The sequence below is a fragment of the Rhipicephalus microplus genome, chromosome 4 (genome assembly GCF_043290135.1).
Source record: "Rhipicephalus microplus isolate Deutch F79 chromosome 4, USDA_Rmic, whole genome shotgun sequence".
Lineage (NCBI taxonomy): Eukaryota > Metazoa > Arthropoda > Arachnida > Ixodida > Ixodidae > Rhipicephalus > Rhipicephalus microplus.
The window spans coordinates 202,413,132-202,431,472 of NC_134703.1; the positions used below are offsets into that span (position 1 = coordinate 202,413,132).

An 18,341-nucleotide genomic window follows, 5' to 3' on the forward strand; every position below is an offset into this window, starting at 1 on the left:
AGCTGGCGGACCAATAAAGGGCCATTTTTTTTACTAGTGGACATTTCCTTGGCTTGAAACAAGCACTATGAGGCCTCTGGAATGTTTTTTTTAATAAAAAAGGCACATCATATCCACGGAGTAAATGATGATGATTGGGGCGAAGCGTCCGTCTGTTTGTCCGTGTGTCTGTCCGTCCGTCCGTCTGTCTGTCTTACTGTCTGTCCGTGTATCTGTCTGCTTCCGCCTATTTGTCTGTCTGTCCTTCCGTATCTCTGTCTGTGTGTCTGGCCGGTTACGCCTCACGAAAGACAAGATTAAACTAAGAGGAGCTCTGCCCCTAAAATCTACGCCGAATTGTATATTTTGTTTAGTGTCCCTCAATTAATTTAACCCTAGGTGGTTAAAATTTCTGTAGCCCTCCACTAAGGCGTCCCTCATAATCAGATCGTGGTTCGGGGCCATTGCCGTGATCAATGTTTCAGCGTTTTGACTGACAGAGCCGCGACGCTAGCAGCATTTCACATGACGCCCTCACCAATTCGGTGTAACAGGCTCGATTCCGCACGTGACGCAATCTGGTGGAAAGCCCGTTGGCGTCCTTTATTCTGATTGAGCTGTAATCGCAAGCAGGGATGCGTCCAGTTCAAGGAGTGGCTGAGTGGACAGAAAGAGACGCGAGTTGCGGCAGCCCATGTTTCCATTTGATACATTGTGCTCAGAATATACAAATGCGCGCTTTACTCACTCGACGCGCACTGCACCCTCGAATAGGGTCACATTGCAAAAAGAGGTGCTGCAGTAGCAAGTGCATTTGCATTGCCAGGGGTTGCTGCTGCCGCAGCAACAGCGGCGGCCACTGCAATGCATACTGATTGCCGATTCGCGGGCGTCGACCCATTGGCCCAGATATGGTGGTCGCTTCCCCAGGAAGTGCTGCCTTTTGTTTTTGCCAACGCATTATAATAACCGGTGTCTTTTAGCTCGCAGTTTCCGTTCGGCACGCGGCAGGAGGCGCACGCTGACGCAGTGCGTTAACTTCGTGCTGTCTTTTTGGGAACGATATTGACACGGCTTACATGCCGGTGTGGAGGAAGTGGTCAATCAAATTACTATAAGGCCCAGGACCTCACCTTTCAAATCTTGGCCGTTCAGAGGGCTTAGCCAGGTGACGCTGAGTAAACTCGCGTCTATTGTGCACCCAACAAAGTTATTTCAACCACTCACCTTTGCAATGCCCCTTGATTCGATTTCTTTTTTATTTGATCTGCACATCCCTGCAGAGTAAAGCAACGGGCGTTAATTATAAGGCCGCAGTTGCATGTGTAACCGCGAGAGAATCTTTGACTTGCCGAAAAACCTGAAATTAAATAAGATCCACCAGGGGTGCATTTCTGGCTGGGTACACCTATAGGGTGTGTTTCAATACTCACTGTAGACGGCTAAACAGACAGCTAAATGGACGGCGGCCATCTTGAGTCTCATTTTAATTCTCACGTACCCAGCAAAATAGACAGCTCCGAGAAGACCGCATCGTAGACAAATATGATGCTGGCTACTTTGCTGTCTAAAGAAGATGGCGGCTCAGCGAATCGCTCAGATAGATAGGATCTCGCCGGAATGATCGTCTGTACAGAAGCAGACGCTTCTACAGTAGCCTAATGTTAGTAACGTTTAATTATTTTAGATTTCAACACGAAATAAGCCAGAAAATAAACTGTTACGTTTGTTTATTTTAGCTTTTTTTTTCGACGTGAGGTGGCGCATTGTCGCGTTAAAGGCGTCCAGAAGTGTTCCAGTTCTTGGACAACGTGGGCTCAGTGCTGTCTTGTCTTCTAAGCAGTATACGTAGACTTTCTACGTGCTATCTAATAATTGGAACACAGCCCTTGTGGATATGTCCACTTCGGAGGAACGCATTCAGTTAGTCGAAAAAGCCGTGAAACGTGACATCACGGCGCTCTTGACCAAATCGATGAGCACGCGCAGGGTCCCCCTCAGGCCCCGCACTCCCCTGCGCACGCCAAATCGAACATTCCTTGCGCAAAGAGAATGAAAGTGGACGAAATGTGCAGGACGAACTTGGCAAAGAACGTGTTCAGCTGTTTGAGAGCGATGAAGGGAATGCGTACCGACAATCCAGGTGCGTTAGGCGGCCGTCCGCGTTAAACCCCATTCAAGCGTTTGTGGGGAGAGTTTATGCACGACCTCCAAGATGTACATTAAGAGCGGATCTCTGGGGGCAGCAGTCGTTGCGGTGAAACGCATTCCGTCCAGTATCGTAGCCAAGGGTTGGAGTATGGAGGGGGGGGGGGGGGAGGTTGCTCGGATTTCTTTTTGCCCCCCCCCCCTCCCACTGCTTACCCACCTTTTTTTTCATCGCTTCGCGCTGACATGATTTAGAAACTAAGCGGTGATACTATCACAATATCATTACTGGGCGTTTTTACAGTGAATAATGTCTGCACACGGAAAAACATGCCGCGGTGTTTGTCAAGGATTTGGCACTTTGTGATATGGTAGGCGGGAATTTCGGCCGCGAGCGTTTTCTGTTGACTCGGCGACGGGATTGTGGTGGTCATACTTGTACGGGCGCCCGAACAGATCTCACCGGAGTCGATCACAAAAATGATTTTCAGTAGGCAGAGATTAGTTTTTATGGTAAAAGCGCGACACCGCTCTAAGGTCTGGTAGGTCACGTTCAGACGTATTACAGCGTTATTCTTCGTACGTGTGTTATTCGAACGTTCTGCTAGCATTTAAACATACACTGTTTCGCTATAGCCTCACATATACCAAATTGGGTATCGCGTGACGTGAACGGATGACAAAGGTAAATGATACGTCCAAACATGATAATCAGGACATGCGTGCCATGTAAAACATGACTACTTGCTACGCTTATAGCGCGCTGGCGGCCGTTTGTTAGATCCACATATACCGAATTTGGTCTAACGTGACGTTATTAGACGACGAAGGTAAATGTCGTGCCCAAGCATGATAATCATGACATAGAAGTCGTTATGATTGATTAAGTGAGTTGGTGATACATGGTTATTTCAAATGAGAGCGCGCTACTTAGACGCGGACAGAAAGACATGGACAAGCGCTTGTCCCTGTTTTTCTGTCCGCGTATAAGTAGTGCGCTCTCATTTCAAAACAACCATGGAAGTCATGCATGGTATATTTTACGTCCGCCTCATAACGGTGTGCTGATTTTAGAGTGACCTATCAAACTTTGTCATTGGCGCTTCGCATATCATCGATTCCCACTGTACGTGAGATCTGCCATTTTTTCTTCGAGCCCGGCTATTGCGGGCTGTCATAAAAAGGACGGAAAAACACGGAGACCAATGGCGGAAGTTTTGCTCCCTTTCAACGAAGACGCAAGTAAACCGATGAAAATATGACGCGAAACCGTCACGATGAACCTCACCATTTTCGTAGTTATTGCCTGACTACGTAAAGAACGCTGTCTAATTATTAATGTGAAATAGAAATTGAAGATCGCTTATCATTCATTATTGTCCGAGGAAGTCGTCCGCCGCGTAGGTGCAGCGGTTACCGAGTTCTGCTGACCTAAAGGTCGCGGGTTCCATCCTTGTGGACCCGCGTATCGTGCGATGTTGAAGGGACACTTACAAAATGTGCTTCAAAATGGTCAATTGTTGGGCTAGTTGATGCCAATTGTTGTTTTTCGCTCAATGACGGGTAAAAACAACGTGGCTGCGGCAAGAAGCACGCAAACACAAAACATGCAACGAGTGCTGTCGACGAATTTCCTGCGGCAAGACGTATGCCAGCCAGGCGGGAAGAAGAGGGAATGAGCTGGAACATGAGCTGTCCCCTTTTGCCGGCACATTTGCTGGTCCACTGCGCTTCCCACAAGTGCGAGCCGTATATGGCATCCAGAGAAGCAGAAAGCTCTGCTCGAGAAGCTCTTCGCGTTAAAGCACGAGGTTCTTACGCAATAGTGACACTTTTTGTTCCTTTCGCAGTCAGAGAGCACGTTGTCAGATTAGGATCAGGATGTTATCCGATCTATGCTGGCCTTTTTGCCGATGTGTGCTTTGTTTGCCGCACGTGCATTTGCATATATATTGCGCTCAAGTAATTTTAGAATAAACAGTATGTAATACAATATCTGGGGTTTTACGTCCCAGAACCACGATGAGTGATTCCGTAGTGGAGGGCTCCGGAAATTTTCACCGGATGGTTTTCTTTAACGTGCACTAACATCGCGCAGTACACGGGCCTCATGCCATTTCGCCTCCATTGAAATGCGACCGCCGGGATCGAACCTGCAACCTTCGGGTCAGCAGCCGAGCACCGTAGTTCCACCGGAGCGGACAGGGTATAAACAGTCGAAAGTTTGCGCTCCCCTTGAACATTTCCCTCGTTTGCGCAAAATAGCCACGTCTTCTAATTGCCCGTCTCTACTGCTGGCCAGTACCGGGCTTGCTCACAGCCCCGCGCTCTCGCAGTGCCACCTGCGAGACCTGTCAACAATGGCCGCTTCAAGCGACCGCATGGAGCGCGCCCTCTCTTGAACCTCAATACATTATAACCGAGGCCCCCGGATGGCGTCGCCTTCTATCAATTAAAAAAAAAAAAACGTGTCCAGCCAACGTCTACAGTGAGAGGCGTCAGAGTTCATTGACCGTCCTTGCTCACCACAGTTAGGCAGCGCTTCAACGAGACCGTCGTCACCTGCAGTGCGCACCGGCCGCTACGCCTCCGTAATCGCGAAAAGCGAGCGCGCTGAGAGATTAGCTATCGCAGCAGACTTTGTCGCCGCTCGGCACGTGACTATGCGCGTTGTGTCACCTGTCCGCAACGTGCGGGCCGCGGAAGGCATTTAGAAGACCTGCGACGCTGTCAATAAAGCTTCTTCCCAGGCTTTACTGACCAATATTCAAAACAAGGCACATGTAGCACGCATTTGCTCTCCCGATGACGTCATCCGTGTAGCTGCAGGTGGGAAAGTCTCAGTTTTGTTGAGCATGAAGCCATATAACGTCTGCTTCTGTGAATCTTACCTTCAAGCTCAGTAAAGTTCAGGCCAGCGTCTGCGGGAGCACCTAAAAAAAATGGATTGCGCGGTGAGACTGCGCAATATTCTTCTGCGTGCTAGCCTGTTCATAACGGGCACAAGTTAACAACAACAAATAGTCGGCGTATAAATAATAAACGTTCACCAGTCACAAAAGGCACCAACCTTTCAATCAGGCGAGCTAGTAAAATGCAGGTTAGTAAAGTTGACTGCCTTGTTAGTTGTTGCATGTCTTGGTACTAAATTTAACTAACCGTGGGCCACAATTGACTAACATTTTGGTTACCGTGTGCGCATCAAGGCACTACAAAAGCATACAAAAGCAAAATACCTGCAGTACCAATGATACCTTTTCAAGAAGAAGTTTTGCGTTGACCTTCCACGTTCAAGATGCCATATGAACTTTATGCGACCTCCATTCCGGCCTGTTCGCTTGTGCAATACCGAAAGGTGGGACGCAGACGTCTTATTCGCCTACACAGATTTGTGAAATTCGACACAGTCATTCTGTCTCCGAGATATATTCCGGAGACTTCAGTTAAGCCGATGGAAAGTATTTTAGTTAATTCACTATCGCTTCGTTGGCCCTTGACACTCGGCTTAGATTCGTGCATGGTTTATAGCATCGTAATTATTCCAGTATGCACTCTCAAATTATGACAGGTAGATTGCCACTATCCCTCAAGAGGAAGGTATATAACAGCTGTATCTTGCCGGTACTTAGCTACGGAGCAGAAACCTGGAGACTTACAAAGAGGGTTCAGCTTAAATTGAGGACGACACAGCGAGCAATGGAAAGAAAAATGGTAGGTGTAACCTTAAGAGACAAGAAGAGAGCAGAGTGGATTAGGGGACAAACGGGGGTTAAGGATATCATAGTTGAAATAAAGGAGAGGAAATGGACATGGGCTGGGCATGTAGCGCGTAGACAGGATAACCGCTGGTCATTAAGGGTAACTAACTGGATTCCCAGAGAAGGGAAGCGGGTTAGGGGGAGACAGAAGGTTAGGTGGGCAGATGAGATTAAGAAGTTTGCGGGTATAAATTGGCAGCAGCAAGCACAGGACCGGGTTAACTGGCGGAACATGGGAGAGGCCTTTGTCCTGCAGTGGACGTAGTCAGGCTGATGATGATGATGATGATGATGATGATGATGATGATGATGATGAATTATTCCAGTGAGCTCTCCCTCATCGTCTCATTGTAGCTTTTGATACTACGAAGCGCGGGCTCTGCTGCCTATTTTCCAGTCTTGACGACACACACACACACACACACACACACACACACGCACACACACACACCGAATTTCGCTGTTTTGTTGTTGTGTGTACGTTCATTCTGATTATTAGCTCTTCGGCGGACATTTCCGTGAAAAAAACTTTTTGTATTTTATTATGTGTGATGGCGAGGTTTCACGACCTGTGCTTCTTTACATACAGACCAGTGCCTGCGGCGATGTGCGGTGAAGGACGCGGCCACTGTCGGTAATGGAATTGAATAGAAGGTTGTCACCGAAGGGAGCGACGTGACGCAACTTTGGAGGAGAAACTGGCGCGTGGTGGGAGTTCCCGCCGCGGTAGCCATTACTCAGCGTTTCCAGGCGACGTCGGGGGAGGGCACCGTTTTAAAGAGAGATAATACGAAAGCGGTTGGAAACGGCGCACCGTGGCCCCATTCCGCGCTCGGATGGGACATAGAAGCGAGACTGTTTTTAGTTTAGGTGCCCCCGCGTGGCATTACGCACTCGCTCACTGAAACATCGGAGCATCAGCAGCACGCGATACAGTGACCGACTCGGTCGGCGCTTTTCTTTGTCGTTGTTGAATTCCTCTCTCGTGGGACGGTCGTAAGCGGACCTTCACGAGGCGCGGAAACTTGGCCGGCGGCATGCATATCACGCTGTGCGCCCGTGTATTGCGGGCTGTCCTTGCGAAAAGCAGTCGTCACCGAATCGTCTGAAGACGTGCTCAACATCGAATGATGCTGCGTCACTGCTCATGCCGCCGCTGCGCTCATATGTTACGAAGTTCTCAAGACAGGGAGAATAAGCTTTATTGAAGTGTCCCTGCTGGGGTCAAAGGTGGCGGGTGGCTAGGAGACGGGCCCTCTGTAACCCCCTTCCTCAGGCGGCGGCCAGGCCTTAAGCAACTCGTCGTTACTCGGCGTAATTAGTGTTAGCACTGGATTAGAGTGGACGCTTTGTTCGTTCTTATTTTGAGCGCTGCTGTTCAACCGTGAAGGGGAGAGAAAAAAAAAACAAGCACAATTCGCGATTATGGCTGTTGGCGTTACTCACATCTGATGAGGACAGCATCTTGATGCCCCTGAGGCTTCCGACTGTGCAACAGAGAGACAAAACCTGTCATGGGGAAAGGACACGGGAGGCATTCACGTCACGTCATCTGCAAGGGGTGCTAGAGCGGCATTCGCCATACTTGTGGTCCCGTGTGCGAATAATATCGTCGGACAAGGACCAAAGTTATCGGCAGCACGTGTTATGTTCGTATTTTCCAAGAAAACGGGTTAGTGAGGCGCACCGGTGCCGAATATCATGTGCCAGATCGACCACGGTGGCACACTCGCTGGTGCTCTCTGGCGGGCAGAGGTTCGTGAACAAAAGGTCGTTTCCCTAGCGTCAATGCTCTATTAAAGTTTCCGCCGCTGAAGCCAGCTCCAGACCTACGAGTCCAGATAGTTTGCGAGCTCTGCGTCCAGCATTTGCAGAAATCACTGCAGGACGATGACAGTTCACTCTCCGTTGCTGATGTGCACCACGAGCATAACTGCCGCCGTTAGTACGTCGCCAGTTGCTCTCTTCCTGTGGCCCCACCACTGAGAAGCCACCTCCTCTATATCACAACCTAAAGTGTGTGTGTTTTAAGGTAATGGAAATAAAAATATATTCGATGCTCTCTTGGGCACCATAACACTCGTTTTTAGTCTCTCAACGCCAGCACTTTTAGCAAACAATCCGAAATTTAAAAAAAGATGCGTTGTGGGAACGACATGTATTTGCTTCTAACGCGTGCGTCATTGTTGGTGGACGCATGGAAGCTAAGTGGCGTACACGGCCGTGTGCAGTGGAAGTCGCGAGACTGACTATCCGCAGTCAAGCCATGCACCGCGCGTGACGACGAGGCGTAAGCAGAGGAGTCCCCCGGTCCCAAACCAAAACAAGTATGGGTCAAAGAAGACGTCCTGGACCGCTTCCAGCGAGCTCGCCCTCCGGAGAGCCTCCAAAATAAACGCGTGTTCGGCGAAGCGATGAAAAAATAAATGCGATCCAGGCCATTAGTCAGGCTGCCTCGGGGATCTCCCTCCTCGCTTACCGGCCGATGCTGGACACGCAGTGGTGCGCTGGTTCGATGATCGTTGCCACATAACGTGACAATGAAGCGAAGGCTGGCAACTTGCATGACCGCTGATATATAGGCTTGAGAAAAAAAGCAACGGGACTTCGTTTTCTGCTGGACGCGATTCGAAAAGTGCCAACGTATACCTTTGCTGTCGCGTGCTTTGTTTCTCTTTATAGCGTGTGTGATAATGTTGCGAATTTTCGCGTACCTAGAAGGCCTCTTCGGATCCGTCACCTTCTGTTTGCTCGGATTTGAAGCGTACGATGAACTGCAATGTGCTGTATAGCATGCAGCGCAAGCAGGCTCATGTCGCGCAGCCTTCAATTTCCACGGCGGTTCGCAACGGTGAACGTGATGAAAGAAAATTGGATCAAAATATAGCTTGCTGTGGGCAAGGACCGAATCTGCGACCTTCGAATAATGAATTTAATGCTCTACCGATTGAGCTATATTACGGCGGTTATCCCTCGTGCCTCCATGACTTTCACGTCTGCAGCAATTTGTGTTTGGTCTTACTTGTCGAGGGCGCTTATTTTTTGTTGTTTCTTTACCACACCTTGCTATCTGTTGTACTTCTAAAACATCGAAACTTATATAGAATAGTAGCGGGAACGTCATCTCAAAAATGTGATAATTGCATGTTACCACTGGATTCGTTCGCTGCTTGCCGAATTCATTCTCTTGATATTCTGTTGTTGTTCTTCTAATCAAGAAAGCACCCTAAAATCACATTGCCGGTAATATGGCATTCCTCAGTTGGTGCTTGTGAAAAGCCACAATTTTTTTCGTCTGCTCATTCTACTTTGTGCCTTTAGGTGAGCTGAACAAGCTTCGCGCATAATGCAATGCAAGCAAAACTGTAAGATAAAGCGCGTCTCCGAAAATGTCTTTCATATTACTGAGAAACTTGTACTTGGGCTCCCACTGTAATACTTATCCAACATGACACCAGGCGTTTCGTGCGATTACGCCCAGCCAGCAATGTGAAGAGCGTACGTGTGTGCCTTAAATATATTCACAATTTTGCACATATTTATTTGCCCAATGTGCTACCCGACATTTATTTACTTAATATAATATGATAGCGCTTCCCTGCTATGTAAACAACATAAATGGAAGGGCCACCGAAGCGCGAAAAATTGCACTCTTCGCCGAAAGTCTGCTTTCCATATAATCATGTACTTTTCGGTACAGTCTCTCTCGGGGTGATCGTATTTCAACGACCGCCATGTTGGGTGTACAGTCGCGCCACCTATAGGTCGTCAAAGTTGCGAATACTTTCCTTGGCATGATTGTCTGTTAGATCTTATTAATATTGTGTCTATCAAAGAAACTTCACTCGTGCCTAATCCTAGTTATTCACTCGTAGTACTTCAAAGAAATAATTAAAAAAATTACGGCATATTCACGGGGTGAATGATGATGAATGGGCGAAGCTCCGGAGGGATTCATCGGTAAACTGTGAATCTTCCGTGTAATTCGCCCAGTCGATCATCATGTAAAGACGTGAGAAACGCTGTGTGTGTATATACACAAATCAACTTTTATTTGTTCTTAGACGATGGATGGCTTGCGATGTCCCTTGCCTCGCGCGCTCGCACATCGGGATTCTGTCTGCGAGCGCGCGCTGCTGCCGCCTTGCGCTCTCTCCGCTGTGCAGCTTTATCCATCCGGCGACTCCGAGCGCGCGCCAACAGCGAACGGATTTTAGGGTTCCTCGATGCGCGCGCCCCCTTGCCAAGGCGGCGGAGGGGAGAGCGCGCATCGAGGAACCCTAACGATGGATGGATGGATATGGCTGTACCCTTTAGATCGGGCGGTGGCTAGCGCCACCAAGCCGTAATACTGATTGAACCCAAAACTATATTTATTTTTTTTCTTAAAAAGGTAATTTGAGGATTCGTACTTTGCAGTCAAGAGTTTAATTTTCACTCATGCCTTGACTTTAGCCACCAATCAGATAACCCCCTTTTAGTTAAGTCTACTTGCTTAAAGTCTATGAGAGACGCCGTAGTGGAGGGCTCCGGAAATTTCGACCACCTGGGGTTCTTTAAGGTGCGCCCAAATCTGGCACTACATATAGAGGTATATTTAACGTATGCCAGAAGGAAGTTCGCCTCGACCTATCGTACACGGTAATGTCATTTCACGTTAAGTCGGGCGTCGTTGTCATCTGCTCAACAAAGTAAACGTAATTAACACTTTTCTGCTTAGATTACAGTCGCTTCTCGAAGTGCCAGTACAGCAGTTTCTTTTTTTTTTTTCAAGCTGTGGATTGCGCGAGAGCTCTGTATGGAAGCGAGTGGCAGCGCGGCAGACAGAAGGGGCTCGACTTTTCCATTTTTCTGTCAGACATGGCACAGAGTCGCAGCACACGCGAAAGTGCCTAGTTCTAACACGCAACTCGTCTTTCCGTGTTAATGTGACCAGAAAAAAAAAAAAAAAAAAAAACTCCTGGCCTACGCGGAATGCACTGCACACACTCCGCGAAGGCTACAAGAGCGGCCTTTGAGAGCCTTTTCTAAACACTGTTTGAATAAATGCTACAGGGACACTTGCTGGGTTTCCACTGCGTCATAAATAATCATACTTTTTTGCGTAGTAGGTCGGAATTCACTAGGCTATCCTTCGTGATTCTTCGGAGAAGCATAGTAACCGGCACACACTTGCTTGGAATTTCGTGCAACGTTTCTTATGCAGTGGGTGACGACGATGAAGAATCACGCCTGAAGTGGGTATGCGCCACAGTTATTAGGTGATCAACAACAAGCTGTTGTAATGGGTTGGAGCTTTGGACGACCCATTCGTCACGCTATTGGCATTGCGCGACGCCTAGGTTGGTCCATTGCTGGTGTAAAGCGCTTTATTACTCGTATTACCGCGATTCCTTTTCCGACATCAAGCCTGCCAGTTCAGAAGCGAGTTCCAACCACCGGCGTGGCTCAGTGGAAGGATACTGGGCTAGCACGCAGCGCTTCCGGGTTCGAATTCCATTGTGGCCTGAAAGATTTTTATTTAATGAGTTCTTATTTCTTGTGATACTGGTTACGGACACCAGCGGCGGACAGCTACGGCACCACGCGTGACCCTTGACCTCGACATAAATGAAGCTGGACTGCTTATCTTCAATCATATTTCACTATCTGATGCTGGATTAGTAAAATCTACAAATCACATTTGATCTGCGGCTGCAAGGCAAACCTTCTTAAAGGTCGAACAACATTTTATGGCACAGCTCGGGAACGTCTCGTACGCCAATGTCGTCGAAAACACGAGGCAAGGGAACAGCAAAATGGGCAGAACAAGTTGGAACGTCTTCGTCAACAGCCCAACAGTTGAAGCCCCTCGTCGTCTTCCACGCACTGCTGTAGTATGCGCACTCGTCACTACTGTTATGCGCTAAAACGCTGCCGTAGTCGAGAGATCAAGGTAAATCTAGGAAACAATTGGAGCCAGCAGCAGTACACGATAGGTCAAGGTGGCGTCTCCATCCGCATTTTCTCGCCTACCGAACACCGTTTCGTGGTAAGAGAGGTGTTTTTTTTTTTTGGAAACTGCGCTATACGCGAAAAAGCTTCTTTTTTAGAGGGGGGGGGGGGGAATCTTCCTAAGCCGTGGGTCGAGCGTCCGCGATGTGTGTAGTAGTATGTAGTAGTATGTAGCCACCTCCACGGCCGGACTAGAGGAGAGTCACGCGCACATCCTTTCAAATTAAGGAGGGAACCAGCGGAAGGTAATAATAAATAAAAAGATAGTTGATTCTAATGAAACAACCTACAGAGACGAGTATAGAGGACTTATTCTTCAATAAAATTTGCCTTGAATTTGATGCTTACAAAAAATTACGGCATATTCACGGGGTGAATGATGATGAATGGGCGAAGCTCCGGAGGGATTCATCGGTAAACTGTGAATCTTCCGTGTAATTCGCCCAGTGTAAAGACGTGAGAAACGCTGTGTGTGTATATACACAAATCAACTTTTATTTGTTCTTAGACGATGGATGGCTTGCGATGTCCCTTCATTATGACGGCTTTATGGTCTGTGCCTTGCGCTCTCTCCGCTGTGCAGCCTTATCCATCCGGCGACTCCGAGCGCGCGCCAACAGCGAACGGATTTTATTACAACGCTCCCCCTAGCGTACGTCGCCGCACTAAATCGAACGATTGCCTTCAACCAATGACACGCGCCATATGTGACATCATTCCCATTTTATAAGATCTCGCGTCTTTCATCAACTACAAGTACCGCTTTCTAGTTTATAACATCTTGCATCTTTTCATCATCAGCTACAAGTACCACCATCTAGTAAACACTACAAGAACTAAACGAGAGGTGGCTACATACAGGAGACGGTACCGCCATCTAGTGAACACTGCAAGAACTAAACTAGAGGAGGCTACATACAGGGGACGGTACCGCCATCTAGTGAACACTGCAAGAACTAAACTAGAGGTGGCTACATACAGGCTACAGGGGACGCACAGCCCACGCCCTAAGGAGCTTCGCCCCTAAAACAGCTTTTCAAACGTTGTTTTGGGAGAAATCCAAGCAGAAATGACACGAGCGAACGCAGCACCGTCAGCGGCGGCTGCCGCGCATTCAGCTGGCTGTGCACAAAAACGAGACACGTTGGGGCATACAGACTCAATGCTGGTGCACCTTCTTCTGCTTCCAATGTTCTCGGCGATCCAAAGCAGGCTCTAAATGAACGCGTCCTCATTGAGGCCGTGAAGCTCCGTCGTGCTACACGGGTTTATGCGAGCCAGCGCGACGCCTTCGCCGTCATGTTGAATCTGTGGCCGTGTGATTTTAGCTAGTGGAGCCAAATCCGTGCAGCGGAAAGAACACCCCTTTTCATCATCATCATCATTATCAGCCTGACTACGTCCACTGCAGGACAAAGGCATCTCCCATGTTCCGCCAGTTAACCCGGTCTTGTGCTTGCTGCTGCCAATTCATACCCGCCAACTTCTTAATCTCATCTGCCCACCTAACCTTCTGTCTCCCCCTAACCCGCTTGCCTTCTCTGGGAATCCAGTTAGTTACCCTTAACGACCAGCGGTTATGCTGTCTACGCGCTACATGCCCGGCCCATGTCCATTTCTTCTTCTTGATTTCAGCCATGATATCCTTAACCCCCGTTTGTTCCCTAGTCCACTCTGCTCTCTTCTTGTCTCTTAAGGTTACACCTACCATTTTTTATTTCCATTGCTCGCTGCGTCGTCCTCAATTTAAGCTGAACCCTCTTTGTAGGCCTCCAGGTTTCTGCTCCGTAGCTAAGTACCCGTTTTTCACTAGGCGGCAAAGTCGGTCTCGGACCGATTTCTTTGCGCCGGCCACTTAGGCGGAGAAGCGACAGAATTTACGGTGAGTTCTGCTGCTTTCGCTTCCTTCGAGGTTGAGTGGGGCAACGCTTCGTCTTCTTGTGAAACGGGATGCACCAAATTGAGCGCGCAAGTCACGATACTCACGGCGTTCACTTTCTAATGTAAACCGGGTATGCGTCTATGTAATTCATGATTAGACAGTTCTTTCTGAAGAGTGAGTGATGCAACTGGTGCACCTGATCACACTGCCGGCACCAAAATTTAGAGGTGCGCGCCGCCCAAGTAGAAGCATTTGTTTCAACTTACCGCAAAACCAAAACACCTAAACGGCTGCGCTCAGAATGCTCAATAAGCAGTGTCATAGTCGTAAGTGAATTTTGTAACAATAAATAAAAATTATTTAAATAACTAAATGAACAAAAGTAACAAATATACCATCCTTCAAGATTCAAGTGCATGCTAATGTATCGGAATTGTGCAAACCATAAAGATGGATGATTTTTTTTTTTTGTACGATGTAATCGACATTTCATATAGCCTAGTTTCCCTTTGAAATGGGGATAACATTTAAGGTACTTTACTGCAATATCTGTAATCGTGCTCTTTCTAATACATATTGTATTCCATTGATTTTCGTGCTACTTTTGACTGTCTTGCACTATCTGATCGCACATATTTTGTGCACTGAAATAAATAAATACATAATGGGAACCGCTCGCGTCTCGACAGCTGAAAACGGCGTTTAAACCACTAAACGACATTTCAGTTTGTTTTCTCGCACAAGGGGTCACGCAAAACTGCTCTGTCCTAGTGAAAAAGCCGTGGACACCTCAGCGAAGTCTTGCAGCAGCCGTTGAGAGGAAGCTTACAAGTGGAGCCCGGTTCTTCTCTCTGCCACCGTTTGACATCCAACAGCAGATAGCGTACTTTTGGTGGATAGCTGTCGCAAATCAAGAATTGCGTCAGGGTCAGATTCTTGCTGCAGGCGCATTGAATTCTCTAGCATGCAGTTCCTCCGTTCTTTCTCTTTAAGGCAGATGCTCGTAAAGTTAGTTCGCGAGTGCTTTTGCGGCCTGCTTGGTCTAAATAAATATAGAGTCAGAATGAAGGAAGTTTCGAAAGGACACAATGAAGTATTGCACATTGGGTAAGCGTGCTGCAAAATGAGACAAAAAAAGTCACCTTTTATCGACTACATTCATTCATATTCGTGCCCCGATACAAAAGTTTGAATGAACCTGAGCATTGTGCCATGGTTATACAAGTATTTCGAAGTCATCGCAACTGCGTGACTGGCAGTTGACGCGATGAGGTGCGTGGGCGATTTCTTTTTGAGCGTCTTGGTGTCGTTTCACGTGCTAACCACCTGTGGGCCTCCTCTGTCTCGCCTCATCTTTCAGCAATGTTCTCTTTCGGGTTGAAGGGTGCTTGCACGTTACATCTCAAATGGTTTTGGCCTTCGGGTGCATGACGAACTTGACGAGCCTGTCGTTGTTATTACATTGTTCTCCCTCTTTCTTATATGCAGCCCAAATTGAGATTATCCCATGCAAAGTCTGCGGCGACAAATCTTCTGGAGTCCACTACGGCGTTATCACGTGTGAAGGCTGCAAGGTAAGTCTCGCACTTCCGATGTTCACTGAGCCATCCCAATGAAATCGTTTAGCCAATGAAATCAGAGAAATAAATACGGAAAATTTCTTTTGTTCTACCCTGATTGGGCTGTTCGCAATACGTCATAAGCTGAACTCTGAATTGCCGCTCTAATTGCTGAAATAAGTTTAAACATACAGAAGGCAACTTGAATTCTGTCCTGTATGTTCTACTAGCATAGCTCTCATCGCCCTTGCTTGTAATATAAACGATACTCGCAACATTGCGGCTACGATTCTAAAGTCTGCCTTTCGAACTCATCATGACAGGGATGCTCGCTAATCATTTTTCATCTTCGAATTCACTGAAATGTCGGGTAGTTTGAGAGGGCGCAGCGTTGTTCATCTGTAACTGTTCTCAAGCTTGCTGCTTGTACTGCCATTAATATTTTTGCTTGTGTTATGACTTCTCAGTAGATTGAACATGGGATCCCTGTGACATCTTTTATTGTGGCACTTGCTTTCGTTATTTCTCCTCTCTTTGAATGCGCTCACTTGCTGTTATTCTGTCGAAGGCCGAACGTTAAAAAGCCACCTTATTTTCGATGGAGCTGTTCAAGCTTGTAATAAGGCCAGCATGGCAGAAAACTCGACGGGTATTAGAACGTCCGATTGCACAACAGAAGGCGGGTCAAGCAGCTCCTAGCATAACCATCTACACCAATGTATGAAAATCACAGCATACCCCCGTAGTGAGTGTGGTGAGTGGGGCGAAGCGCTGGAGGGTCTTGTTGTTCATCTATTGTTAGAGGCGCATACCAACTATGGGGGATTGGCCAAGAATCGAGTGGTTTTAAAAATTACTGTTCAGATTTGGAATAATGGAGGTATAACAAAGCTTACCGATAGCCTAGGAAAGTGTGGTAATTAATGTAATGCATACAAATATTTACTTTAACGAATTTATTCTTAGAATAGAGCAATAATCTGATTTTATATGTATATAATTATGTGGACATGTTAGGATAATGAAACTGGTTAATTAGTCAACCTATTAGTTTCATCAATATAGTCCCGGACGGCCGCGCATACTGTCGCATTAGAGAAACCAGAAATGGAAGCTCCAAAAGATAAAATGACAGGCACAGATAAGTCTATAGCAATACCACGTAAAGGTATTTCTAAAAGGTTTTTTTGTGATGTGTTAAACCGCCTGCAGGTCAAAAAGAAATGATCTATTGTTTCCAGTTCATCACAGGACGCGCACAGTGGCGAAGGTGCCTGAGCAGACCTCTGTTTATAGAAATTTAGATTTGGTACCCGGCAACGCAGCCTCGTGATAGCTACTTCTTGTTTTCGAGTGCGGCAAAAGCCTCTTCGCCAGAGATATAATAAATGGCGATATTCTGTAGAGTTTGTTAGGGCTGAACATTTAAAGACTTCCATAAGCGTACGTCTGCGGAATCGAGCAGCAGTCACATAAGCGCATGATGGACAGAGCGGTAGAATTGGTTCGCTGATTGACGACTTAGCTAAGGAATCGGCTATTTCGTTTAGAAACAAACCTTTATGTCCAGGCACCCAAACTAATCGTACTTTTCTCAAATGCGCCCGTACTAGTGCACGGAACGCCTTTGTTACGTGATTATCAGCACCAACAGAAAGTACCGCACAGAGAGATAGAGAATCTGTTATTATGACAGCTGATGTAATTGCTGTATCTAACTTGCGTAAGGCGAGCACTACTGCCAGAAACTCAGCCACGAAAACGGGTATGAAATCGGGTAGTCGAAGGGAATAAATCCAATTTAAAATCGGCCTGAAAATACCAACCCCTGACTTTTCGTCATATTGCGATGCGTCTGTAGCAATAATAACGTTCGTTCTAATACGGCGCAGGTGATCTTGTAGTAAACCATCCAAAATATTATGGGGAAGTAATTCGGCATTATTAGGAAAAATGTCGTCGAATTGAATTTTCACCGGGGCTGAATTATCACGACTCGGCATGATGTCGCATATACGTACGTTTAGAGGCTCCAGTAAATTTTGCACAAATATAATTTGTGGGGTGTGAAATCGCGGCCATCTAGCAGCAAAAAATGATTCCGGGGTGGAAATAAAGGCTGTTTCTGAATGTCGTAATGGTGATTCATAAATTCTTAAGAATGTCTGAACAGTCAGAAGGCGAATTCTACAAGAAAGTGAAGGGACCCTCGATTCGAGATACAACACATTGTTGGCAACTGTTTTGGGAAGGCCAAGGCATAAGCGCAAAGCTTCTCTTTCCAGGAGAATTAGATGCCGCAACTTGTAAGCTGGAACTCCAGAGAAAAGTACACAACCACATTCCAAAATGGGACGAACGTACATGCTTATATACCATTACCAATGTGTCTCTTCTCATTCCTATGCGGTAGTTGCTTAGTCTACGTAATATGCCAATGGCCCGCACACCTTTTCCGGCGATATATTCGATATGAGGTCGCCAGTTAAGTGACGTGTGATAAATTACTCCAAGGTATTTAACAGATTCTACCTGTAGTATATCCTCATGATGGTAAGACAGAGAGATGTTCACAGGGTATTGCAGCGAGAAAACAAGGAGGGCACATTTACTCGGATTAAGTAGAAAGCAGTTGCCATCGAGCCAGCTCTCAAATATATTAAGGTAAGTCTGCAGCCGTTCATATAAGGTCTGAATGTTATCTGCCATTGCAAAAAATTCGATATCGTCTGCATAAACATAAGTTGTTATATCCTGTTTACGTGGAATGGTGCTCATTAGTAAATTAAATAGCACCGGGGAAAGCACCGAGCCTTGCGGTACTCCCCTCGTTTGGGTATGAGTAGATGACGAAAACCCATCTTTAAAACAATAAAATTTCCTGTCTGCAAGAAAATTGTGAACCCACGCTACTATGTATGATAGAAAGTCAAGGTACTCTAATCGATCCATCAAAATACAGTGCTCCACAGTATCATATGCTTTAGCGATGTCTAAGGTAACTAAAGCTGCATATTTTTT

At 46.9% G+C, this 18,341-nt stretch overlaps 1 protein-coding gene across 6 annotated transcripts in view; it reads left to right on the forward strand.

Moving 5' to 3' along the window:
• Positions 1-18,341, forward strand: part of Hr3 (nuclear hormone receptor 3 ROR-beta) — a 181,984-nt gene that overhangs the window by 93,124 nt on the left and 70,519 nt on the right. For all 6 annotated transcript variants that reach the window (XM_075893943.1, XM_075893944.1, XM_037423644.2 and 3 more), the window contains one exon: positions 15,250-15,335. In XM_075893943.1, coding sequence (XP_075750058.1) covers positions 15,250-15,335 — 86 coding nt within the window. The remainder of the gene's footprint in view (positions 1-15,249; positions 15,336-18,341) is intronic.